Source organism: Entelurus aequoreus, linkage group LG13, assembly GCF_033978785.1.
Source record: "Entelurus aequoreus isolate RoL-2023_Sb linkage group LG13, RoL_Eaeq_v1.1, whole genome shotgun sequence".
Classification (NCBI taxonomy): domain Eukaryota; kingdom Metazoa; phylum Chordata; class Actinopteri; order Syngnathiformes; family Syngnathidae; genus Entelurus; species Entelurus aequoreus.
This window is the reverse complement of record NC_084743.1, coordinates 3,848,325-3,875,168: the sequence shown is the minus strand read 5'-3', so window position 1 is coordinate 3,875,168 and position 26,844 is coordinate 3,848,325. Positions and strand designations below refer to the sequence as shown.

At 38.6% G+C, this 26,844-nt stretch overlaps 2 protein-coding genes across 6 annotated transcripts in view; one reads left to right on the top strand and one right to left on the bottom strand.

Moving 5' to 3' along the window:
* Positions 1-10,945, bottom strand: part of LOC133663069 (uncharacterized) — a 28,338-nt gene extending 17,393 nt beyond the window's left edge. The window contains exons 1-5 of the mRNA XM_062067260.1: positions 10,851-10,945; positions 7,765-7,793; positions 7,540-7,604; positions 5,292-5,582; positions 659-922 (exon numbers count right to left, since the gene is read on the bottom strand). Of these exons, the coding sequence (XP_061923244.1) occupies positions 659-922; positions 5,292-5,582; positions 7,540-7,576 (592 nt within the window). The 5' untranslated portion in view covers positions 7,577-7,604; positions 7,765-7,793; positions 10,851-10,945. The remainder of the gene's footprint in view (positions 1-658; positions 923-5,291; positions 5,583-7,539; positions 7,605-7,764; positions 7,794-10,850) is intronic.
* dync2h1 (dynein cytoplasmic 2 heavy chain 1) overlaps positions 10,271-26,844 on the top strand; it is a 303,505-nt gene continuing 286,931 nt past the window's right edge. For 3 of the 5 annotated variants that reach the window (XM_062067259.1, XM_062067258.1, XM_062067255.1), the window contains exon 1: positions 23,764-24,021. The gene's annotated coding sequence lies outside the window, so the exon portion shown is untranslated. Of the gene's footprint in view, positions 10,750-23,763; positions 24,022-24,330; positions 24,414-26,844 lie in introns of those variants that run through there. The other 2 variants (XM_062067256.1, XM_062067257.1) reach the window with 2 other exon arrangements.

Sequence of the window (26,844 nt, the reverse complement as noted above, 5' to 3'; positions counted from 1 at the left end):
GTTTCTTCAGCATTGTCCACACCTTTAAGTCAGGACTTTAAGAAGGCCATTCTAAAACCTTCATTCTAGCCTGATTTAGCCATTCCTTTGCCACTTTTGAGGTGTGTTTGGGGTCATTGTCCTGTTGGAACACCCAACTGCGCCCAAGACCCAACCTCCGGGCTGATGGTTTTAGCTTGTCCTGAAGAATTTGGAGGTAATCCTCCTTTTTTCATTATCCCATTTAAAGCAGCAGTTCCATTGGCAGCAAAACAGGCCCAAAGCATAATATTACCACCACCATGCCTGACAGTATGCATGGTGTTCCTGGGATTAAAGGCCTCACCTTTTCTCCTCCAAACATATTGCTGGGTATTGTGGCCAAACACCTCCATTTTTGTTTCATCTGACCACAGAACTTTCCCCCAGAAGGTCTTATCTTTGACCATGTGATGTGATGGACAATTTAGCCAAGAGGAGTGGTCAAAAATTCAACCAGCTGATGGCAGCCATAACTGTGTGTGGCCCCTCAATGAAAACCAGTTTGACATCCCTGGTCTGGTGGTTCAGTTCCCACTCTGTGACGGTGTGAATGTGAGTGTTGTAGCCCACCTCGCCCAAAGCTCGCTAAGATGGAGTGCAGGTGCGGTCAAGAAAATGTCTGTGTTGCGGTACTCACTAGACGCTGTGACGTCACCCGCGGAACATCGGAGCTTTCTTTCCCTGTCGGAGCAGTTGTAGGACGCCTTGATGGAATTGCGATACAAGCCGGTGTCGGGGTCGGGCTGGTTAGGGCCGCGTCGAACATCCAACCATGTGATGTTGCCGCCGTCAACAAAGTCCAACGTCAGATCGGCGCTGGGATAACCGCCGTCTGTGTCGCAGCTCACGTTGCAGACGCCGCCCTCACGGGACTTGGTGAATGTCGGCGTGCTGTAGTTGGCTGCAAGGACACAAAAAGAGCGGCCGTGTAAAACGTCTTGGCGAGGGAGACTAGGTGTAGTGCTGAAAGCCTGACGGGTACGGAGGTTCATTTGGGTTTTTGTTACGAACTGAAGGAATTTATGTAACGGAATTTCTTGCGCTTGAATTTGGTGAACTGAAGTTTGGAAAAATACAAAAATATACATACACGCACACATATACAGTATATATATATATATATACACACGTGTGTGTGTGTGTATATATATACACATATGTATACACACATATATATATATATATATATATATATATATATATATATATATATATATATATATATATATATATACATACATGTGTGTGTGTGTATATATACATATATATACACATATATACATACATATATATATATATATATATATATATATATATATATATATATATATATATATATATATATATATATACATGTGTGTGTGTATATATACATATATATACACATATATACATACATATATATACATACATATATATATATATATATATATATATATATATATATATATATATATATATATATATATATATATACACACGTGTGTGTGTGTGTGTATATATACATACATACATATATATACACATACATACATACATACATATATATACACACACACCCATTCACTCACTCACTCACTCACTCACTCACTCACTCACTCACTCACTCACTCACTCACTCACTCACTCACTCACTCACTCACTCACACACTCACACACTCACACACACACACACACAAATTCAGTGTATATCGAGTGCTCTTTTTATCTTCTTTTACTTACAAATTATGCTGACAATTTCATTGGGAAAAACATCAGTGTATAAAAACTTCAGTGCTTTTTACCTTCTTTTTACTCATTTTCTTTTTCTACTATCTTACCTTCTTTCACGCTATTTTACTTACATTTTGCCTTCTTTTTACCTTTTATTTTCTTTCTACGTGTTTTTCAAAACTTTTTACCTTCTTTTTACTTCCTTTACATTTTTTTACATTATCTTACCTTCTTTTACTTACCAGTTACCTTCTTTTTACCTTATTTTTCAAAAATTTACCGTCTTTTACCTTATTTTACTTACTTTTTTACCATCGTTGTATTACTTTTTTTTACCATATTTGACCATCTTATTAACTTCTTTTATGGTCTTTTATCTAATTTAACTTATTTTACCATAAGGAAAAAAGTAAGTAAAATAAGGTAAAAGACGGTAAAAAAAATACATTTGTAAAAGGTAAGTAAAAGAAAGTAAGATCATGTCAAAAAGGTCAAATGTAAGTAAAAAAATAAATAAAAAGAAGTAAAAATTCAAAAAAATATATGTAGAAAGACAGTAAAAGGTAAAAAGAAGGCAAAAATGTAAGTAAAATAGGGTAAAAGAAGGTCAAAGGTAAATAAAAGAAGTAAAAAGCACTGAATTTTTAGACACTGAATTGTTTTACATCGATTTTTTTTCCAATGAAATTGTGGGCATAATTTGAATGAAAGACCAGGATGAACCTCCATAGACGTCTGTAGCGTGTGTACCTGTGACAATAAGGTGTATGTTTGTAGCGTGCGTACCTGTGACAATAAGGTGTATGTTTGTAGCGTGTGTACCTGTGACAATAAGGTGTATGTTTGTAGCGTGTGTACCTGTGACAATAAGGTGTATGTTGGTAGCGTGTGTACCTGTGACAATAAGGTGTATGTTTGTAGCGTGCGTACCTGTGACAATAAGGTGTATGTTTGTAGCGTGTGTACCTGTGACAATAAGGTGTATGTTTGTAGCGTGCGTACCTGTGACAATAATGTGTATGTTTGTAGCGTGTGTACCTGTGACAATAAGGTGTATGTTTGTAGCGTGTGTACCTGTGACAATAAGGTGTATGTTTGTAGCGTGTGTACCTGTGACAATAATGTGTATGTTTGTAGCGTGTGTACCTGTGACAATAATGTGTATGTTTGTAGCGTGTGTACCTGTGACAATAAGGTGTATGTTCGTAGCGTGCGTACCTGTGACAATAAGGTGTATGTTTGTAGCGTGTGTACCTGTGACAATAAGGTGTATGTTTGTAGCGTGCGTACCTGAGACAATAAGGTGTATGTTTGTAGCGTGTGTACCTGTGACAATAAGGTGTATGTTTGTAGCGTGCGTACCTGTGACAATAAGGTGTATGTTTGTAGCGTGTGTACCTGTGACAATAAGGTGTATGTTTGTAGCGTGTGTACCTGTGACAATAAGGTGTATGTTTGTAGCGTGCGTACCTGTGACAATAAGGTGTATGTTTGTAGCGTGTGTACCTGTGACAATAAGGTGTATGTTTGTAGCGTGTGTACCTGTGACAATAAGGTGTATGTTTGTAGCGTGTGTACCTGTGACAATAAGGTGTATGTTTGTAGCGTGCGTACCTGTGACAATAAGGTGTATGTTTGTAGCGTGCGTACCTGTGACAATAAGGTCTATGTTTGTAGCGTGCGTACCTGTGACAATAAGGTCTATGTTTGTAGCGTGTGTACCTGTGACAATAAGGTGTATGTTCTGTAGCGTGCGTACCTGTGACAATAAGGTGTATGTTTGTAGCGTGCGTACCTGTGACAATGAGGTGTATGTTTGTAGCGTGCGTACCTGTGACAATAAGGTGTATGTTTGTAGCGTGTGTACCTGTGACAATGAGGTGTATGTTTGTAGCGTGCGTACCTGTGACAATAAGGTCTATGTTTGTAGCGTGTGTACCTGTGACAATAAGGTGTATGTTTGTAGCGTGTGTACCTGTGACAATAAGGTGTATGTTTGTAGCGTGTGTACCTGTGACAATAAGGTGTATGTTTGTAGCGTGTGTACCTGTGACAATAAGGTGTATGTTTGTAGCGTGTGTACCTGTGACAATGAGGTGTATGTTTGTAGCGTGCGTACCTGTGACAATAAGGTCTATGTTTGTAGCGTGTGTACCTGTGACAATAAGGTGTATGTTTGTAGCGTGTGTACCTGTGACAATAAGGTGTATGTTTGTAGCGTGTGTACCTGTGACAATAAGGTGTATGTTTGTAGCGTGTGTACCTGTGACAATAAGGTGTATGTTTGTAGCGTGCGTACCTGTGACAATAAGGTGTATGTTTGTAGCGTGCGTACCTGTGACAATAAGGTCTATGTTTGTAGCGTGCGTACCTGTGACAATAAGGTCTATGTTTGTAGCGTGTGTACCTGTGACAATAAGGTGTATGTTCTGTAGCGTGCGTACCTGTGACAATAAGGTGTATGTTTGTAGCGTGCGTACCTGTGACAATGAGGTGTATGTTTGTAGCGTGCGTACCTGTGACAATAAGGTGTATGTTTGTAGCGTGTGTACCTGTGACAATGAGGTGTATGTTTGTAGCGTGCGTACCTGTGACAATAAGGTCTATGTTTGTAGCGTGTGTACCTGTGACAATAAGGTGTATGTTTGTAGCGTGTGTACCTGTGACAATAAGGTGTATGTTTGTAGCGTGTGTACCTGTGACAATAAGGTGTATGTTTGTAGCGTGCGTACCTGTGACAATAAGGTGTATGTTTGTAGCGTGCGTACCTGTGACAATAAGGTGTATGTTTGTAGCGTGTGTACCTGTGACAATAAGGTGTATGTTTGTAGCGTGTGTACCTGTGACAATAAGGTGTATGTTTGTAGCGTGTGTACCTGTGACAATAAGGTGTATGTTTGTAGCGTGCGTACCTGTGACAATAAGGTGTATGTTTGTAGTAATAATAATAATAATAATACCTGGGATTTATATAGCGCTTTTCTAAGTACCCAAAGTCGCTTTACATGTTAAAAACCCATCATTCATTCACACCTGGTGGCGGTAAGCTACTTTCGTAGCCACAGCTGCCCTGGGGTAGTCTGACGGAAGCGTGGCTGCCAATTTGCGCCTACGGCCCCTCCGACCACCACCTATCATTCATTCAACATTCAATCACCGGTGTGAGCGGCACCGGGGGAAAGGGTGAAGTGTCCTGCCCAAGGACACAACGGCATGGTAAGAGGCGGGGAGCGAACCTGCAACCCTCAGGTTTCTGACACGGGCGCTCTACCCACTACGCCATGCCGCCCCAGTAGTGTGCGTACCTGTGACAATAAGGTGTATGTTTGTAGCGTGCGTACCTGTGACAATAAGGTGTATGTTTGTAGCGTGTGTACCTGTGACAATAAGGTGTATGTTTGTAGCGTGTGTACCTGTGACAATAAGGTGTATGTTTGTAGCGTGTGTACCTGTGACAATAAGGTGTATGTTTGTAGCGTGTGTACCTGTGACAATAAGGTGTATGTTTGTAGCGTGCGTACCTGTGACAATAAGGTGTATGTTTGTAGCGTGCGTACCTGTGACAATAAGGTGTATGTATGTCATTTCAGGCTTGGCCATCCCGTCGTAACAAATGATGCACTCGTACTCCCCATTGTGTGAGGCGTTCAAGTGAAACATTTGTACTGTGGTTGTGCCTTTCACCACCCTGGAGTTGGGCCATGCCTTTTTGACATCGCGACCCTGATTGAAGCCATTTACAAAGACATCTTTCTTCTGAAGGTAGAAGAAAGTAATGTTCTTTCCTTCATCCACAGGGCAAGGAATAGTCACATTCCCTCCGATCTCCCCTCGTATTTCCGCACTTTCTGCAAGACAAGCAAAGGAAAGAGGCAACATCACACTGTGACACAGCAGACGACAACACACGCACACGACGGGGAATAACGAACAACACAATCAAGGATCGACGTGACAAACTCAGCATCCAAACAATACCCCGTTTGTTGACAAGATATTTGATGTTCAAACTCATAAACTTTGTTTTTTTTTTTGCAAATAATAATGAACTTGGAATTTCATGGCTGCAACACGTGCCAAAGTAGTTGGGAAAGGGCATGTTCACCACTGTGTTACATGGCCTTTCCTTTTAACAACACTCAGTAAAGGTTTGGGAACTGAGGAGACACATTTTTTAAGCTTCTCAGGTGGAATTCTTTCCCATTCTTGCTTGATGTACAGCTTAACTGAAATAAGCAGGGGCGTCCATGGTAACGTTGCTTGGATGGCAACATATGTTGCTCCAAAAGCTGTACGTACCTTTCAGCATTAATGGCGCCTTCACAGATGTGTAAGTTACCCAGGTCTTGGCCACTAATACACCCCCATACCATCACACATGCTGGCTTTTACACTTTGCGCCTAGAACAATCCGGATGGTTCTTTTCCTCTTTGGACGTCCACGGTTTCCAAAAACAATTTGAAATGTGGACTCGTCAGACCACAGAACACTTCTCCACTTTGTATCAGTCCATCTTAGATGAGCTCAGGCCCAGCGAAGCCGACGGCGTTTCCGGGTGTTGTTGATAAACGGTTTTCGCCCTTGCATAGGAGAGTTTTAACTTGCACTTCCAGATGTAGCGACCAACTGTAGTTACTGACAGTGGGTTTCTGAAGTGTTCCTGAGCCCATGTGGTGATATCCTTTACACACTGATGTGGCTTGTTGATGCAGTACAGCCTGAGGGATGGAAGGTCACGGGCTTAGCTGCTTACGTGCAGTGATTTCTCCACATTCTCTCAACCCTTTGATGATATTACGGAGCGTAGATGGTGAAATCCCTAAATTCCTTGCAATAGCTGGTTGAGAAATGTTGTTCTTAAACTGTTCAACAATATGCTCAGGCATTTGTTGACAAAGTGGTGACCCTCGACCCATCCTTGTTTGTGAATGACTGAGCATTTCATGGAATCTACTTTTATACCCAATCATGGCACCCACCTGTTCCCAATTTGCCTGTTCACCTGTGGGATGTTCCAAATAAGTGTTTGATGAGCATTCCTCAACTTTATCAGTATTTATTGTCACCTTTCCCAACTTCTTTGTCACGTGTTGCTGGCATCAAATTCTAAAGTTAATGATTATTTGCAAAAAACAAATTTTTTTTATCAGTTTGAACATCAAATATGTTGTCTTTGTAGCATATTCAACTGAATGTGGGTTGAAAATGATTTGCAAATCATTGTATTCCGTTTATATTAACATTTAACACAATTTCCCAACTCATATGGAAACAGGGTTTGTAAGTTAAATAAGATAAAAGACCATAATTAAAGTTAAAAAAAAGTCAAATATAGTAAAAAGTAATAAAACGATGGTAAAAAGTAAGTAAAAGAGAAAAAATATGGTAAAACTTACATAAAAATGGTTAACACAATGTTAAAAGAAGGTATAGGATGGTCAAATATGGTAAAAAGTAAGTTAAAAAAAAAAGAAAAGATGGCAAAAAGGGTAAAAACAATGTTAAAAGAAGGTGAAAGACGGTAAAATATGGTAAAAAGTAATAAAAAAGATGGTAAAAAGTGAGTAAAACAAGATTAAAGACGGTAAAACGTACATACAAATGGGTAAAACAATGTTAAAAGAAGGTAAAAGACAGTAAAAAGATCAAAAGTAAGTAAAAGAAGGTAAAAGAATGTTAAATACGTTAAAAAGAAGGGAACGTAAGGTGAAATAAGGTACAGTGTAAGTAAAAGAAGGTAAAAAGTAAGTAAGAGAATGTAAAAGTTGGTTAAAAGAATGTAAAAAAAAAAAGAACACACTCACCTGAGAGCTGCGTTGGAATGAAAATTACAATCAACATGAGAAGTGTTGCATATCCAAGAGAGAATCTAAAAACAGTAAGTAAATATTGTTATTATAATATCTACAGTACAATAAACTATGTTTGTCTTCAACTTATCAGTATTTAGCAATAATGTAGCCAGGAGTCCTACTACAGTAATACAAGCATCATGTACTACTGGCAAACAAGATACTTGAAGTACTTACACAGGACCAGGTTTTGCCCAGCTGGGTGCCTGTTGGAAAGACAAAAACAAAAAAGGGATCATTACTTTGTAGCGATGATCAATTACCAAACTTGTGAGCAGAGGATTGTGTCTCTTAAGTGAGTAGAATAAGGGGTGCAATCCATCATGAACATGCAGAATGTATTGTAAAAATCATACCACAATACTGGGAGGAGAAGATGCACATTTACAGTAATTATTTAGCACACGCGGTGTGATTTATCAAGACTGACCGTTCCGCAAGAGTTGTTTTGCGTCTTTATTTACTGCGTCCAGACTGGACGTGCAAACTGGAAATTGTACAGAAATGGCTGTGAGAAATGTCCTCATAAATGGTATGGACTGTCAAAAATATAAATATTGGACATATCCTCTATTCAGCAATATTATTTTATTTTTTTAAACGTTGTTTTTTCACATACACTGTGTACGGGGGGAAAAAAGACTTCTAGCAATAGGTGTTTTCTTCCAGGTGGTGCCTGCATCTTGCATAATCAATCAATCAATCAATCAAAGTTTCATTATACAGCCCTAAATAACGAGTGTCTCAAAGGGCTGCACAAGCCACAACGATATCCACATTCAGCTAAAAATAAAAGGGGGAAAATGTCTGCTGCACGGTAACAAGTAAGTAAAAGGAGGGAAAAAAAGGTAAAAAGTAAGAAAATGTTTTAAGAGAAAATAAAGCAAAAAAGAAAGTAAAAAGAAGGCAAAAGGTAATCAAAAAAGGCAAAAAGTAAGTAAAATATGTTAAAAGACAGTAAAAGAAGGTTAAAAGATAAGAAGGTAAGATATTGTGAAAAGAAGGTCAAAAGTAGTAAGAAAAAAGTTTTAACAAAGCTAAAAAAAAAAGTAAAAGAAGGCAAAAATAAGTAAAACATTTTTTATTTATTTAAATAAGGTAAAAAATGTAAAAAGGTAAAAAGGTAAGGAAAAGAAGGTAAGATAATTAAAAGTACCGGTAAGTAAAAGTAAAAAGAAATCAAATCAAATCAAATCAACTTTATTTATAAAGCACATTTAAAATTTACCACAGGGGTAGCCAAAGTGCTGTACAATGGGCAGGTTAAAAATAATACGAGAACCGAGCAAACACAACACAACACAAACAGAACACGATAAAAAATAAATAAATAAAATATAAAAACATAAAAACAGGTTCACAGCAGGTGTATTATGGGGCGCCATTGCAGGATGGATATCACTCAGTGTTAAAAGCCATGGAATAAAAGTATGTTTTTAAGAGAGATTTAAAAACAGGAAGAGAGGAGGCTTGTCTAACACTCAGAGGTAGGTCATTCCAGAGCTTGGGAGCAGCAGCAGCGAAAGCTCCGTCACCTCTAAGCTTCAGCCTTGTGTCCGGGACCGTCAGTAGGTAAGAAGGTAAAAAGTAGTAAGAATAATAATAAATGGGTTATACTTGTATAGCGCTTTTCTACCTTCAAGGTACTCAAAGCGCTTTGACAGTATTTCCACATTTACTCATTCACACACACATTCACACACTGATGGCGGGAGCTGCCATGCAAGGCGCTACCAGCACCCATCAGGAGCAAGGGTGAAGTGTCTTGCCCAAGGACACAACGGACGTGACTAGGATGGTAGAAGGTGGGGATTGAACCCCAGTAACCAGCAACCCTCTGATTGCTGGCACGGCCACTCTACCAACTTCGCCACGCCGTATTTAGTATGCACTAATTAAAGGGGCAGACCTTTAAGAGACATTTTAGCTTTTATATTTTTATAAGATATATTTTTTGTAAGAACCACAATTAATAAATATATTTCAGTGAATAACTTATTGTTCAAATCTGTATATAAATATGTACATAAAGTGTTGTAATTATAATGTAAAATGGATGGATGGATGGACGTTTAAAACAAAACTGTTATTATTAATTAGTAAGTATACATTTTTTGAGCCTTTTTAGAGAAAATCATATTGTAGTAAATTATGCAAATTACTCGATGATGTCATGTGACCACGCCCATAGCCACGCCCCCGCCGCCACAGGTATCTTGGCAGTTTATGGGAAACACCGTACATACTGTACATCAGTTTATAAAAAAAAAAAAAAAAAAAATTAAAAAAATTTTTTTTTCATAAACAAATACAATCATGTGTGCTTACGGACTGTATCCCTGCAGACTGCATTTATCTATATTGATATATAATGTATATATTGTGTTTTTTATGTTGATTTAATAAAAAAAAAAAAAAAAAAACTTTTTTTTTTTTTTCAATCGGTGTACCGGTCCGCGGCCCGGTGGTTGGGGACCACTGCTGTACATTACCTTTTGCACTATATTAATTTATATTATTATGTGTTGTCAACGTTGTACTTTGTTTTTATGTCATTGCCGGGAAATAAATAAATAAAAGGGGAAAAAAATGAATGAAAATGAGGTGGACGCAACAGATTGCCGTGTTTGCAATGACGTTATAACGTTAGCAGGCAGTTTACAGCCTCACTGATTTAACTACACAGCAAATAAAAGTCCCGTTACTTAGCTAAAAACGTTAGCTTACATTCAAAACTTACCCTTCTTTGTGTGACTTCAAATGTCGAACGAAGTTGGAAGTTGTTGCGTCTCCGTCTGTAATCTTCAAACCGCATGTTTAGCATACTGCAATTCGTTTTTTGTTGACCAAGTCGTAGTTTTAATACTTGAACGAAATTATCGTTGGCATCATATGTCCTCATGGCGACTCTTCTTGGCATGACAACTCCAGTCTGACTCCAGTCCAACTTATCGGGATGCAACGACCACCGTCAAGACCATGGAAAACTACTAAAAGCCCCAAAAAGGCTCCGTCTCAATTGAGTAACCCCTGGCTAGCACTTGCAATTCGCCGGCTGCATCCTCCTTCTTCTTCTTGTGATTTTGGTGACTGCTCGCCGTCTGTTCGCTGTTGCGAAAAAGCTAACTAGCTGCTAAGCTAGCGCGGAGAAAGGCAGCGCCGGTAAGAAGCTCCTCTCACAGACCGCGACCACTTCCCTGAGGACAGCAGGAACTTCACTTGGTGACAGAAAACACTTCCTGCGCGTCTTGCACCATACTCACGGAGAGGTTGGCTCTGCGAGGGCCGTGTCCGCCAGTTAGAGCAGAGTAATGTCGTAACTTTAGATCAGGAGTCACCAACCTTTTTGAAAGCAAGAGCTACTTCTTGGGTAGTGATTAATGCGAAGGGCTACCAGTTTGATACACACTTAAATAAATTGCCAGAAATAGCCAATTTGCTCAATTTACCTTTAACTCGGTTATTATTAATAATTAATGATATTTACACTTAATTGAATGGTTTAAAAGAGGAGAAAACACGAAAAAATGACAATTAAATTTTGAAACATAGTTTCTTCAATTTCGACTCTTTAAAATTCAAAATTCAACCGAAAAAAAGAAGAGAAAAACTAGCTAATTCGAATCTTTTTGAAAAAATTAAAAAAATAATTTATGGAACATCATTAGTAATTTTGCCTGATTAAGAATAATTTTAGAAATTTGATGACATGGTTTAAATAGGTTAAAATCCAATCTACACATTGTTAGAATATGTAACAAATTGGACCAAGCTAGACAAATCATTATTTCTTCTAGATTTTCCTCAACAAAAATTTTAAAAGAAATTCAAAAGACTTTGAAATAACATTTAAATTTGATTCTACAGATTTTCTAGATTTGCCAGAATAATTTTTTTGAATTTTAATCATAAGTTAGAAGAAATATTTCACAAATATTGTTCGTCGAAAAAACAGAAGCTAAAATGAAAATGTATTTATTATTCTTTACAATAAAAAAAATAAATTTACTTGAACATTGATTTAAATTGTCAGGAAAGAAGAGGAAGGAATTTAAAAGGTAAAAAGGTTTATGTGTTTAAAAATTCTAAAATCATTTTTAAGGTTGTATTTTTTCTCTAAAATTGTCTGAAAGTTATAAGAAGCAAAGTATAAAAAATTAATGAATTTATTTAAACAAGTGAAGACCAAGTCTTTAAAATATTTTCTTGGATTTTCAAATTCTATTTGAGTTTTGTCTCTTTTAGAATTAAAAATGTCGGGCAATGCGAGACCAGCTTGCTAGTAAATAAATACAATTTAAAAAATACAGGCAGCTCACTGGTAAGTGCTGCTATTGAGCTATTTTTAGAACAGGCCAGCGGGCTACTCATCTGGTCCTGACGGGCTACCTGGTGCCCGCGGGCACCGCGTTGGTGACCCCTGCTTTAGATGTTGCGGACACATCTGCTAGCGTTAGCTGTAGCGAGCTAACTAGCGCAGCTTGTAGCAGTCCTAAGCGGCCTACAAGCTACGGTGTACCGGTTGAGACGCATAATAGATTTAGCTCTTTAGCTAGTCCTACACCCCAGTCTACCGGGCACCACACCTTAGTCATAGGGGACTCCATCACCCGAAACATAAAGCTTAGCAAACCAGCCACAATAAAGTGTATCCCCGGGGCCAGAGCACCTGACATTGAAGCTAATCTTAGGGAGCTAACTCGCAACAGGCCTAGTAAACACGTACGACAGGCTAATCGCACCACTAATTATGCGAATATAGTTGTACACGTTGGCTCCAATGACACTAGAATGAGACAGTCAGAGATTACAAAGAGAAACATAGCCAGGACTTGTGATCTCGCCAGAAAGATGTCCAGGCATCGAGTAATTGTCTCTGGCCCCCTGCCTGCGAGAGGCAATGATGAGAGATATAGCAGATTAGTCTCGCTTAACAAGTGGTTGGCTATCTACTGTAGGGAGCAGGGACTAACGTTTATTGATAACTGGCCCTCTTTCTGGGGCAAACCAGGCTTGCTGATGAGAGACGGCCTTCACCTTAACCAGGAAGGCGCCATCATCCTGTCTAGAAACATAGACTACTATTTAAGTCTCACTTGACTGACTACACTAGAGCAAGCCTGGTCACAGGCAATTACAATGTCTGTTAGTCCGGGTGAGGAGTCAGTTAAACTAGAACTAGCCAGCCCCAGGCTGGATAATCCATGTACGCATAGCAATTCTCTTAGAATAATACACAATTCACATAATGTTTTTTCTGTTGTGTCTGTGTCAGAGGTGGACATGCATTCTACTGAGGTGGCAAATTATGATATGTCCAGTCTATTGCAGCACCAAGCAAACAATCGGAAAATTCCCGTCATATCAATTCCTAGATATGGTCGAAACTATTTAAAGTGCACTACGCATAATAAACGCAACATTGTTAATATTGCCACTACGGATAATCTTAACAAAAACTCGTCAAAACAGCCCAATACCTATAATATGGGCTTTTTAAACATAAGATCATTGTCTCCCAAGGCGTTATTGGTTAATGAGGTCATTAGAGACAACAATCTTAACGTCATTGGTCTTAGCGAAACCTGGCTCAAACCGGACGAATTTTTTGCGCTCAATGAAGCAATTCCTCCTAACTATACGAATGCGCATGTTGCCCGCCCTCTTAAAAGGGGAGGGGGTGTCGCACTAATATACAATGACAATTTCAACCTTACCCCTAACCTAAATAATAAATATAAATCGTTTGAGGTGCTTACTATGAGGTCTGTCACACCGCTACCTCTCGACCTAGCTGTTATTTACCGCCCCCCTGGGCCCTATTCGGACTTTATCAGTGAATTCTCAGAGTTCGTTGCTGATCTAGTGACGCACGCCGACAATATAATCATAATGGGGGACTTTAATATCCATATGAATACCCCATCGGACCCTCAGTGCGTGGCGCTCCAAACCATAATTGATAGCTGTGGTCTTACACAAATAATACATGAACCCACGCATCGCAACGGTAATACAATAGATCTAGTGCTTGTCAGGGGTGTCACCACCTCCAAAGTTATGATACTTCCATATACTAAAGTAATGTCCGATCATTACCTTATAAAATTTGAAGTTTTGACTCTTTGTCAACAAGCTAATAATAATAATAACTGCTATAGCGGCCGCAACATTAATGCTGCCACAACGATGACTCTTGCTGACCTACTGCCTTCGGTAATGGCACCATTCCCAAATTATGTCGGCTCTATTGATAACCTCACTAACAACTTTGACGATGCCTTGCGCGAAATTATTGATAGTATAGCACCGCTAAAGCAAAAAAGGGCCCCTAAAAGGCGCACCCCATGGTTTACAGAAGAAATTAGAGCTCATAAATTATCATGTAGAAAACTGGAACGCAAATGGCGCGCAACTAAACTTGAGGTTTTCCATCAAGCATGGAGTGATAGTTTAATAACTTATAAACGCATGCTTACCTTAGCTAAAGCTAAATACTACTCAAATCTCATCCGCCTCAACAAAAACGATCCTAAATTTCTGTTTAGTACAGTAGCATCGCTAACCCAACAAGGGACTCCTCCCAGTAGCTCCACCCACTCGGCAGATGATTTTATGAATTTCTTTAATAAGAAAATTGAACTCATTAGAAAGGAGATTAAAGACAACGCATCCCAGCTACAACTGGGTTCTATTAACACAAATACGACTGTATATACGACGGACACTGCCCTCCAAAATAGTCTCTCTATTTTTGATGAAATAACATTAGAGGAATTATTACAGCGTGTAAGTGGGATAAAACAAACAACATGTTTACTTGACCCACTTCCTGGGAAACTTATCAAGGAACTGTTTGTATTATTAGGTCCATCAGTGTTAAATATTATAAACTTATCACTTTCCTCCGGCACTGTTCCCCTAGCATTCAAAAAAGCGGTTATTCATCCTCTGCTCAAAAGACCTAACCTCGATCCTGACCTCATGGTAAACTACCGACCGGTCTCCCACCTTCCGTTTATTTCTAAAATTCTCGAAAAAATTGTTGCACAGCAGCTAAATGAACACTTAGTGACTAACAATCTCTGTGAACCTTTTCAATCCGGTTTCAGGGCAAATCACTCTACGGAGACAGCCCTCGCAAAAATGACTAATGATCTATTGCTAACGATGGATTCTGATGCGTCATCTATGTTGCTGCTTCTTGATCTTAGCGCCGCTTTCGATACCGTCGATCATAATATTTTATTAGAGCGCATCAAAACACGTATTGGTATGTCAGACTTAGCCTTGTCTTGGTTTAACTCTTATCTTACTGACAGGATGCAGTGCGTCTCCCATAACAATGTGACCTCGGACTATGTCAAGGTAACGTGCGGAGTTCCCCAGGGTTCGGTTCTTGGCCCTGCACTCTTTAGTATTTACATGCTGCCGCTGGGTGACATCATACGCAAGTACGGTGTTAGCTTTCACTGTTATGCTGATGACACCCAACTCTACATGCCCCTAAAGCTGACCAACACGCCGGATTGTAGTCAGCTGGAGGCGTGTCTTAATGAAATTAAACAATGGATGTCCGCTAACTTTTTGCAACTCAACGCTAAGAAAACGGAAATGCTGATTATCGGTCCTGCTAGACACCAACATCTATTTAATAATACCACCTTAACATTTGACAACCAAACAATTAAACAAGGAGACTCGGTAAAGAATCTGGGTATTATCTTCGACCCAACTCTCTCGTTTGAGTCACACATTAAGAGTGTTACTAAAACGGCCTTCTTTCATCTCCGTAATATCGCTAAAATTCGTTCCATCTTGTCCACTAGCGACGCTGAGATCATTATTCATGCGTTCGTTACGTCTCGTCTCGATTACTGTAACGTTTTATTTTCGGGCCTCCCTATGTCTAGCATTAAAAGATTACAGTTGGTACAAAATGCGGCTGCAAGGCTTCTGACAAAAACAAGAAAGTTTGATCATATTACGCCTATACTGGCTCACTTGCACTGGCTTCCTGTGCACTTAAGATGCGACTTTAAGGTTTTACTACTTACGTATAAAATATTACACGGTTTAGCTCCAGCCTATCTCGCCGATTGTATTGTACCATATGTCCCGACAAGAAATCTGCGTTCAAAGAACTCCGGCTTATTAGTGATTCCCAGAGCCAAAAAAAAGTCTGCGGGCTATAGAGCGTTTTCTATTCGGGCTCCAGTACTCTGGAATGCCCTCCCGGTAACAGTTAGAGATGCTACCTCAGTAGAAGCATTTAAGTCCCATCTTAAAACTCATTTGTATAATCTAGCCTTTAAATAGACCCCCCCTTTTTTAGACCAGTTGATCTGCCGTTTCTTTTCTTCTCTCCTCTTCTCCCCTGTCCCTTGCGAGGGGGAGTTGCATAGGTCCGGTGGCCATGGATGAAGTGCTGGCTGTCCAGAGCCGGGACCCCGGGTGGACCACTAGCCTGTGCATCGGTTGGGGACATCTCTGCGCTGCTGACCCGTCTCCGTTTGGGATGGTTTCCTGTTGGCCCCGCTGTGGACTGGACTTTCACAATGTTATGTCAGACCCATTCGACATCCGTTGCTTTCGGTCTCCCCTAGAGGGGGGGGGTTACCCACATATGCGGTCCTCTCCAAGGTTTCTCATAGTCATTCACCGACGTCCCACTGGGGTGAGTTTTCCTTGCCCGTATGTGGGCTCTGTACCGAGGATGTCGTTGTGGCTTGTACAGCCCTTTGAGACACTTGTGATTTAGGGCTATATAAATAAACATTGATTGATTTTATGGCGGTTGGCAAGCAACCTTGTGGTGAGCATTACCGCCACCTACTGTAATAGAGTGTGGATCGACGTGGATTCCTACTCTAAATTCTTTTATTTAAAGGCCTACTGAAATGATTTTTTTTTATTTGAACGGGGATAGCAGATCTATTCTATGTGTTATACTTGATCATTTCGCGATATTGCCATATTTTTGCTGAAAGGATTTAGTATAGAACAACGACGATAAAGATTGCAACTTTTGGTATCTGATAAAAAAAAAAGGCTTGCCCCTACCGGAAGTAGCGTGACGTAGTCAGTTGAACATATACGCAAAGTTCCCTATTGTTTACAATGATGGCCGCATGAAGTGAGAGAGATTCGGACCGAGAAAGCGACAATTTCCCCATTAATTTGAGCGAGGATGAAAGATTTGTGGATGAGTAAAGTGCAAGTGAAGGACTAGTGGGGAGTTGAAGCTATTCAGATAGGGAAGATGCTGTGAGAGCCGGGGGTGACCTGATATTCAGCTGGGAATGACTACAACAGTAAATAAACACAAGACATATATATATTCTATTAGCCACAACACAACCAGGCTTATATTTAATATGCCACAAATTAATCCTGCATAAAAACACCTGCGTGTTTGTTATGCTAGCTCCTAGCTCCTCTGCTAGCTCCTAGCTCCATAGAACACGCCAATACAATTCAAACACCTGATCAACACACACAATCACTCAGCCCAAAAGACCGTTCACCTAACCCAAGGTTCATAAAGCTTATATATTTTTAAAAAGTTACGTACGTGACGCGCACATACGGTCAAGCTATCAAATGTTTAGCAGCCAAGGCTGCATACTCACGGTACCTGATATTCAGCTGGGAATGACTACAACAGTAAATAAACACAAGACATGTATATACTCTATTAGCCACAACACAACCAGGCTTATATTTAATATGCCACAAATTAATCCTGCATAAAAACACCTGCGTGTTTGTTACGCTAGCTCCTAGCTCCTATGCTAGCTCCTAGCTCCATAGAACACGCCAATACAATTCAAACAGCTGATCAACACACACAATCACTCAGCCCAAAAGACCGTTCACCTAACCCAAGGTTCATAAAGCTTATATATTTAAAAAAAGTTACGTACATACGCAAAAAAAAATTGCGCACATACGGTCAAGCGATCAAATGTTTAGAAGCCAAAGCTGCATACTCACGGTAGCACGTCTGCGTCTTTGTCATCCAAATCAAAGTAATCCTGGTAAGAGTCTGTGTTGTCCCAGTTCTCTAAAGGCGTCCATGTTACGAAGTCAAAAGTCCTCCTGGTTAGAGTCTCTGTTATCCGAGTTCTTCCATCTTGACTGCATCTTTCGGGAATGTAAACAAAGAAGCGCCGGCTGTGTACTGTTGTTGCTGACTACGTTCGAAAAATACGTCCATTTCGCACCGACAACTTTCTTCTTTGCTTGCTCAGCTTCCTTCTCCATAATGCAATGAACATGATTGAAACAGATTCACGAACACAGATGTCCAGAATACTGTGGAATTATGAAATGAAAACAGAGCTTTTTCGTATTGGCTTCAATGTGGAAGGCATACCCGTGTTCGCCGGTCTACGTCACGCGCATACGTCATCCGCAGAGGCGTTTGGAACCGGAAGTTTAGCGGCAAATTTAAAATGTCACTTTATAAGTTAACCCGGCCGTATTGGCATGTGTTATAATGTTAAGATTTCATCATTGATATATAAACTATCAGACTGCGTGGTCGGTAGTAGTGGCTTTCAGTAGGCCTTTAACCAGCGTAGGTCGACAGGTTAAAGAGCAACGGTGACGGTTTGTTTTCAACGCCAGTCTGGTTGCTATGGCTCGAAGAACCCGTATGTAGCTCAGTTGCCCGGATGTCGGCCCTCACCTATTCCGTACAATTGACCACTAAATGGTATCACCCCAATAAGTTTCGGGGTCCACGTAAATCAATTCATGGTACAAATATATACTATCAGCATAATACAGTCATCACACAAGTTAATCATCAGAGTATATACAAACCCCATTTCCATATGAGTTGGGAAATTGTGTTACATGTAAATATAAACGGAATACAATGATTTGCAAATCCTTTTCAAGCCATATTCAGTTGAATGCACTACAAAGACAACATATTTGATGTTCAAACTCATAAACTTTTTTTTCTGTTGCAAATAATAATTAACTTACAATTTCATGGCTGCAACACGTGCCAAAGTAGTTGGGAAAGGGCATGTTCACCACTGTGTTACATGGCCTTTCCTTTTAACAACACTCAGTAAAGGTTTGGGAACTGAGGAGACTAATTGTTGAAGCTTTGAAAGTGAAACTCTTTCCCCTTTCTTGTTTTATGTGGGCTCTGTACCGAGCATGTCGTTGTGGGTTGTACAGCCCTTTGAGACACTTGTGATTTAGGGCTATATAAATAAACATTGATTGATTGATTGATTGATATGTAGAGCTTCAGTCGTTCAACAATCCGGGGGTCTCCGCTGTCGTATTTTACGCTCCATAATGCGCCACACATTTTCGATGGGAGACAGGTCTGGACTGCAGGCGGGCCAGGAAAGTACCCGCACTCTTTTTTTTACGAAGCCACGCTGTTGTAACACGTGCTGAATGTGGCTTGGCATTGTCTTGCTGAAATAAGCAGGGGCGTCCACGAAAAAGACGGCGCTTAGATGGCAGCATAGGTTGTTCCAAAACCTGTATGTACCTTTCAGCATTAATGGTGCCTTCACAGATGTGTAAGTTACCCATGTCTTGGGCACTAATGCAACTTTGCGCCTAGAACAATCCGGATGGTTCGCTTCCCCTTTGGTCCGGATGACACAATGTCGAATATTTCCAAAAACAATTTGAAATGTGGACTCGTCAGACCACAGAACACTTTCCACTTTGTATCAGTCCATCTTAGATGATCTCGGGCCCAGAGAAGCCGGCAGCGTTTCTGGGTGTTGTTGATAAATGGCTTTCGCCCTGCATAGTAGAGCTTTAACTTGCACTTACAGATGTAGCGACCAACTTAGTGACAGTGGTTTTCTGAAGTGTTCCTGAGCCCATGTGGTGATATCCTTTAGAGATTGATGTGGGTTTTTGATACAGTGCCGTCTGAGGGATGGAAGGTCACGGTCATTCAATGTTGGTTTCCGGCCATGCCGCTTAACGTGGAGTGATTTCTCCAGATTCTCTGAACCTTTTGATGATATTATGGACCGTAGATGTTGAAATCCCTAAATTTCTTGCAATTGCACTTTGCGAAACGTTGTTCTTAAACTGTTTGACTATTTGCTCACGCAGTTGTGGACAAAAGGGTGTACCTCGCCTCATCCTTTCTTGTGAAAGACTGAGCATTTTTTAGGGACGCTGTTTTTATACCCAATCATGGCACCCACCTGTTCCCAATTAGCCTGCACACCCGTGGGATGTTCCAAATAAGTGTTTGATGAGCATTCCTCAACTTTATCAGTATTTATTGCCACCTTTCCCAACTACTTTGTCACGTGTTGCTGCCATCAAATTCTAAAGTTAATGATTATTTGCAACAAAAAAAAAAAGGTTTATCAGTTTGAACATCAAATATGTTGTCTTTGTAGCATATTCAACTGAATATGTCTTGAAAATGATTTGCAAATCATTGTATTCCGTTTATATTCACATCCAACACAATTTCCCAACTCATATGGAAACGGGGTTTGTACATTGAATTATTTACATTATTTACAATTTCAGTGCAATTGTATTGTGAGCATGTCCCTTCCTAACATATTTACTTACCAACAAAGTGAAAGAGATATCTTTTAAAATCACTCATGGTTATCACCCTGTAAAGATTGTGATGGTTAGATACAAGAAGGACATTGATGTTACCTGCACCTTATGTACCATGCATGTTGCACCTTATGTAACATGCATCCAGAGACTGTTTACCACCTGTTTTGGACTTGTGAAAGCACCCCATCACTATGGCAGAGCATCTGTCGCTTCATCCTGGACAATATTCACGACAAATTTGTGCTTTGTTTTATCCATCCATCCATTTTCTGAGGTAGGGGGTCGCGGGGACAGCAGCCTAAGCAGAGAAGCCCAGACTTCCCTCTCCCCAGCCACTTCGTCCAGCTCCTCCCGGGGGATCCCGAGGCGTTTCCAGGCCAGCCGGGAGACATAGTCTTCCCAACGTGTCCCAGGTCTTCCCCGTGGCCTCCTGCCGGTCGGACGTACCCCAAACACCTCCCTAGGGAGGCGTTCGGGTGGCATCCTGAGCAGATGCTTGAACCACCTCATCTGGCCCCTGCTTTGTTTTAAAGATTTGGATTTTAACTGTATGAAAAAAAAATTGAAAATGAATTTTACCTTTGCAACCTCATTATACTATTGGCTAAGTTTTATATTCATAAATGTAAGTTTCTCCATACCCGACCTGTTTTTTGTGCCTTTAAAAAAGAATTAGAACTCTACGTTAAAACAAATTTTAATTATATACTGAACTTGTGTGAGCCTAGGCATATGTAACGCGGTGATTACAATCAATACATTGATTATGTAAAATATTTTTAAAAGTAAAAGCACAGGTGTATAATGCACTGATTACAAACAATATAATGATTATGTAAAATATTTAAAAAGTAAAAGTAAGGCATATTAACACGGTGATTACAAACAATACATTGATTATGTTAAATATTAAAAAAAATAAAAGTGTGTTTTTGAATGGTTGTGTTTGTGTGTGTGTGTGAAAAAATAAATAAATAAATAAATAAAATAAAAGTAAGGCATATTAACACGGTGATTACAAACAATACATTGATTATGTTAAATATTAAAAAAAATAAAAGTGTGTTTTTGAATGGTTGTGTTTGTGTGTGTGTGTGAAAAAATAAATAAATAAAATAAAAGTAAGGCATATTAACACGGTGATTACAAACAATACATTGATTATGTTAAATATTAAAACAAATAAAAGTGTGTTTTTGAATGGTTGTGTTTGTGTGTGTGTGTGTGTGAAAAAATAAATAAATAAATAAAATAAAAGTAAGGCATATTAACACAGTGATTACAAACTACGTTGATTATGTTAAATATTAAAAAAAATAAAAGTGTGTTTTTGAATGGTTGTGTTTGTGTGTGTGTGTGAAAAAATAAATAAATAAAATAAAAGTAAGGCATATTAACACGGTGATTACAAACAATACATTGATTATGTTAAATATAAAAAAAATAAAAGTGTGTTTTTGAATGGTTGTGTGTGTGCGTGTGTGTGTGTGTGTGTGTGTGTGAAAAAATAAATAAATAAAATAAAAGTAAGGCATATTAACACGGTGATTACAAACAATACATTGATTATGTTAAATATTAAAAAAAAATAAAAGTGTGTTTTTGAATGGTTGTGTGTGTGTGTGTGTGTGTGTGTGTGTGAAAAAATAAATAAATAAAATAAAAGTAAGGCATATTAACACGGTGATTACAAACAATACATTGATTATGTTAAATATTTAAAAAAATAAAAGTGTGTTTTTGAATGGTTGTGTGTGTGTGTGTGTGTGTGTGAAAAAATAAATAAATAAATAAAATAAAAGTAAGGCATATTAACACGGTGATTACAAACAATACATTGATTATGTTAAATATTTAAAAAAATAAAAGTGTGTTTTTGAATGGTTGTTTGTGTGTGTGTGTGAAAAAATAAATAAATAAAATAAAAGTAAGGCATATTAACACGGTGATTACAAACAATACATTGATTATGTTAAATATTTTAAAAAAATAAAAGTGTGTTTTTAAATGGTTGTTTGTGTGTGTGTGTGTGAAAAAATAAATAAATAAATAAATAAAATAAAAGTAAGGCATATTAACACGGTGATTACAAACAATACATTGATTATGTTAAATATAAAAAAAAATAAAAGTGTGTTTTTGAATGGTTGTGTTTGTGTGTGTGTGTGTGAAAAAAATAAATAAATAAATAAATAAAATAAAAGTAAGGCATATTAACACGGTGATTACAAACAATACATTGATTATGTTAAATATTAAAAAAAATAAAAGTGTGTTTTTGAATGGTTGTGTTTGTGTGTGTGTGTGTGTGTGTGTGAAAAATAAATAAATAAATAAATAAAATAAAAGTAAGGCATATTAACACGGTGATTACAAACAATACATTGATTATGTTAAATATTAAAAAAAATAAAAGTGTGTTTTTGAATGGTTGTGTTTGTGTGTGTGTGTGTGTGTGTGAAAAAATAAATAAATAAATAAAATAAAAGTAAGGCATATTAACACGGTGATTACAAACAATACATTGATTATGTTAAATATTTAAAAAAATAAAAGTGTGTTTTTGAATGGTTGTGTGTGTGTGTGTGTGTGTGTGTGAAAAAAAATAAAATGAATAAATAAATAAATAAATAAAATAAAAGTAAGGCATATTAACGAGGTGATTACAAATCAGTGTTGGCCCTGTGAGGAGGTGGCGACTTGTCCAGGGTGTACCCCGCCTTCCGACCGAATGCAGCTGCGATAGGCTCCAGCACCCCCTGCCACCCCAAAAGGGACAAGCGGTAGGAAATGGATGGATGGATTACAAACAACATATCGATTATGTAAGAAATATTTAAAAAAGTAAAAGTAAGGCATATTAACATGGTGATTGCAAACAATATATTGATTATGTAAAATGTTTAAAAAGTAAAAGTAAGGCAATAACAACGCGATGATTACAAACAATACATTGATTATGTTAAATATTTTAAAAAGTAAAAGCGCAGGTATATAACGTACTGATTACAAACAATATATTGATTATGTAAAATGTTTAAAAAGTAAAAGTAAGGCAATAACAACGCGATGATTACAAACAATACATTGATTATGTTAAATATTATAAAAAGTAAAAGTAAGGCATATTAACACGGTGATTAGATAAAGTTGAAGTACCAATGATTGTCACAAACAATCCATTGATTATGGTAAATATTTACAAAAGTAAAAGTAAGGCATATATAACGCGGTGATTACAAACAACATATTGATTATGCAAAATATTTGAAAAAGTAAAAGCGCAGGTATACAACGTGGTGTGTTCAAATGTATGTCTCAAACAAAAGCAAACAAACAAAACCCTATTGTTTCACTTTGCCCCTACTAGCTAAGGCTCATTTCTACGCCCCTAGTTCCCAGAATGCTTTACGTTACATAGAGAAAACTACGTCACGAGTGACGTAACCATGGCTTTTACGGGACCCTGTAGAAACTAAAGGGTTTTTACACACTTCAAAATATTGCCTTGAAAAAAAATCCGATTAATCTCTGTTGCTATCCAGGTTGTATATAAATATATACATAAAGCTGTAAATATTTACTAATAAAAAGTGCGAAACAACGTTTCAGCACAGTACGCAAAAAAAAAAAACACTTGGTTTTGACGTAGTTGCACAGCAACCACGCAGGCGTAGTCTTGGAGGCGAACTGCAACAGTTCCCCACGCACCCTCCCGATGATTAGCTGTGCGACTTAAATGTGGTGAAAGAGGACCGATGTGTGGCAGCGAGACGGCGAAGTGGTGTTTTCTTCACGAACACAACGTCCTCCGAACAAGCTAATCTACGCGGAGAACGTCCGTGCTCAGAGGTACTGTGCTAATGCTAATGCTACTTAGCTTCTTAAGTCACTGCAAAGCTGCTAACATTCGCCGCATTTCCCGCTAGTAGTGTTGTAAGAAGCCGAGTTAACACAAATATATATGCATTAAAGCATCCTACACACAACTCATATTTTCGTTTTGTAGGTTTTTCCGTAGTATGCTAACCCCGCATGCATAGACATTTTAGAAGTAGACGCAGCATTGGCTGCTGTGACGCGAGAAATTGGGCCGCCATCTTGAAGTGGTGACGAGGAGCCGGCGAGCAGCTTAAACTGACAGTTGACAGGTAGAAAACAAAGATGCCGGGCTGGTGTTCAGCGTTTTCCTGCTCAAATGAGCGTACTGTTCGAAATAGGAATCGGGGGATTCCTTTTCACAAGTAAGATTTAACATTAACGTACTATTGGTTGTATTTTGGGATTATGATGCATTCTCATTTTAGGCAAAGTATAATACAATACATTCTTAACAGTACAATTGTAACCAGGAATAAGTCTACAAGTAACAATATTCAAATACTAACATTGTTGGGTAGGACAGAATTTGGTTTTATTCTGAATCCAGTGAAACAGATTGGTGGTTTTAGCTGATATAAAGACTTTCAGATGTTTATATATGTTTATGTTGAAGTATTTGGCAGACGCTTTTATCCAAAGCGACATACATAAAGAATACATATAAAACAATCACTGTAAACATGATCATTTAAGGGAAGAATGTAATACAAAATATCAATACAAAGTGTCAAGACAGAATAAACTCTGCTGCTGCAGCAACAGAGATACAGTCTATAGATATATAGATATCTAATGTATTCATACATTGTTTATGTAGCATGTATATATAACCTAATCATATTGTTTCTTCAACTTAAAAATAGCTGACCATTTTTTCCCCCCCTTCTCTGGGATTATATTCCCAGTTTTGATCTCAGACGTCTGGTCACTTATAGCAGTGTTTTTCAACCACTGTGCCGCGGCACACTAGTGTACCGTGAGATATTGTCTGGTGTGCCGTGGGAGATTATGTAATTTCACCTAATTGTGTTAAAAAAATATTTTTTTGCAAACCAGTAATTATAGTCTGCAAATGATGTGTTGTTGTTGACAGATTGCTGGACGACAGCAAAGACTTACAGCGTGGGGAGCCGCAGACGGCGTCCACAAAGTACATCCGTACATGACATGACAATGAACATCAAAATAGGAGCGCAAGACAAGAACAAAAACACCAAAAAAACTCCAAATAAGTCACGGCGTGATGTGACAGGTCATGACAGTACACCTACTTTGAGACAAGAGCTATAGTGAAGCATGGTTGGTTATGGTTTGAATATCCAACAATTGCGAGAATAACCTTTTATTGTCAATATTGGCTGCTGGGTTTAATTTTTTAATGTTTTCTGCTCGTGGTGTGCCTCGAAATTATTTAAATGAAAAAAATGTGCCTTGGCTCAGAAAAGGTTGAAAAACACTGACTTATAGCATATAAGAATATTCTTTTACTGTTAAGCAAACTATGAATAATAAAACATGTGTCCTTTATCATAGCTACACGTATGACAAAAAAGCGCGTGAAAATCAGTGGTATTCAGTGAGGTAAGATAAATTAAATGCGCTGACAGTTCATTGCTGTCAGTGGAGCGGATCACCACTCCAAGATGGCGGCCCCGCGTCTCGTCAGCGGCAGTAGGCAGTAGCGCTCGATGCTGCGTCTACTTATAAGATGTCTATGCCCGCATGCACCTATATATACAGGTATGTTATGTTATGACGTGGTCAAAAGTTTACATAATAATAATAATATATTTTATTTGTAAAAGCACTTTACATTGAGCAAACAACCTTAAAGTGCTACAGTACATAAAAAAAATAAAAATAAAAACTAGAACAGCCCAATAGCTAGGACTAGCACACATATATCTAAAAAACAAAGCTTTTTTAAAAATAAGGGTTTTTAAGCCTTTTTTCAAAGCGTCCACAGTCTGTGGTGCCCTCAGACCACAGAACACTTTTCCACTTTGCATCAGTCCATCTCAGATGAGCTCGGGCCCAGCGAAGCCAGCTGCGTTTCTGGGTGTTGTTGATAAATGTCTTTGGCTTTGCATAGTAGAGTTTTAACTTGCACTTACAGATGTAGCGACCAACTGTAGTTACTGTCGGTGGTTTTATGAAGTGTTCCTGAGCCCACGTGGTGATATCCTTTACACACCGATGTCGCTTTTTGATGCAGTACCGCCTGGGGGATTCAAGGTCCGTAATATCATCGCTTACCTGCAGTGATTTCTCCAGATTCTCTGAACCTTTTGATTATATTATGGACCCTAATCCCTAAATTCCTTGCAATACCTCGTTGAGAAATGTTGTTCTTAAACTGTTGGACAATTTGCTCAGGCATTTGTTGACAAAGTGGTGACCCTCGCCCCGTCCTCGTTTGTGAATGACTGAGCATTTCATGGAAGCTGCTTTTATATCCCAATCATGGCACCCACCCGTTCCCAATTAGCCTGTTAACCCGTGGGAAGTTCCAAATAAGTCTTTGACGAGCATTCCTCAACTTTCTCAGTCTTTTTTGCCACTTGTGCCAGCTTTTTTGAAACATGTTGCAGGCATGAAATTCCAAATGAGCTAATATTTGCAAAAAAATAACAAAGTTTCTCAGTTCGAACGTTAAATATCTTGTCTTTGCAGTTTATTCAATTAAATACAGGTTGAAAAGGATTTGCAAATTATTGTATTCTGTTTTTATTTACCATTTACACAACGTGACAACTTCACTGCTTTTGGGTTTTGTATAAAAATCGTCTCACA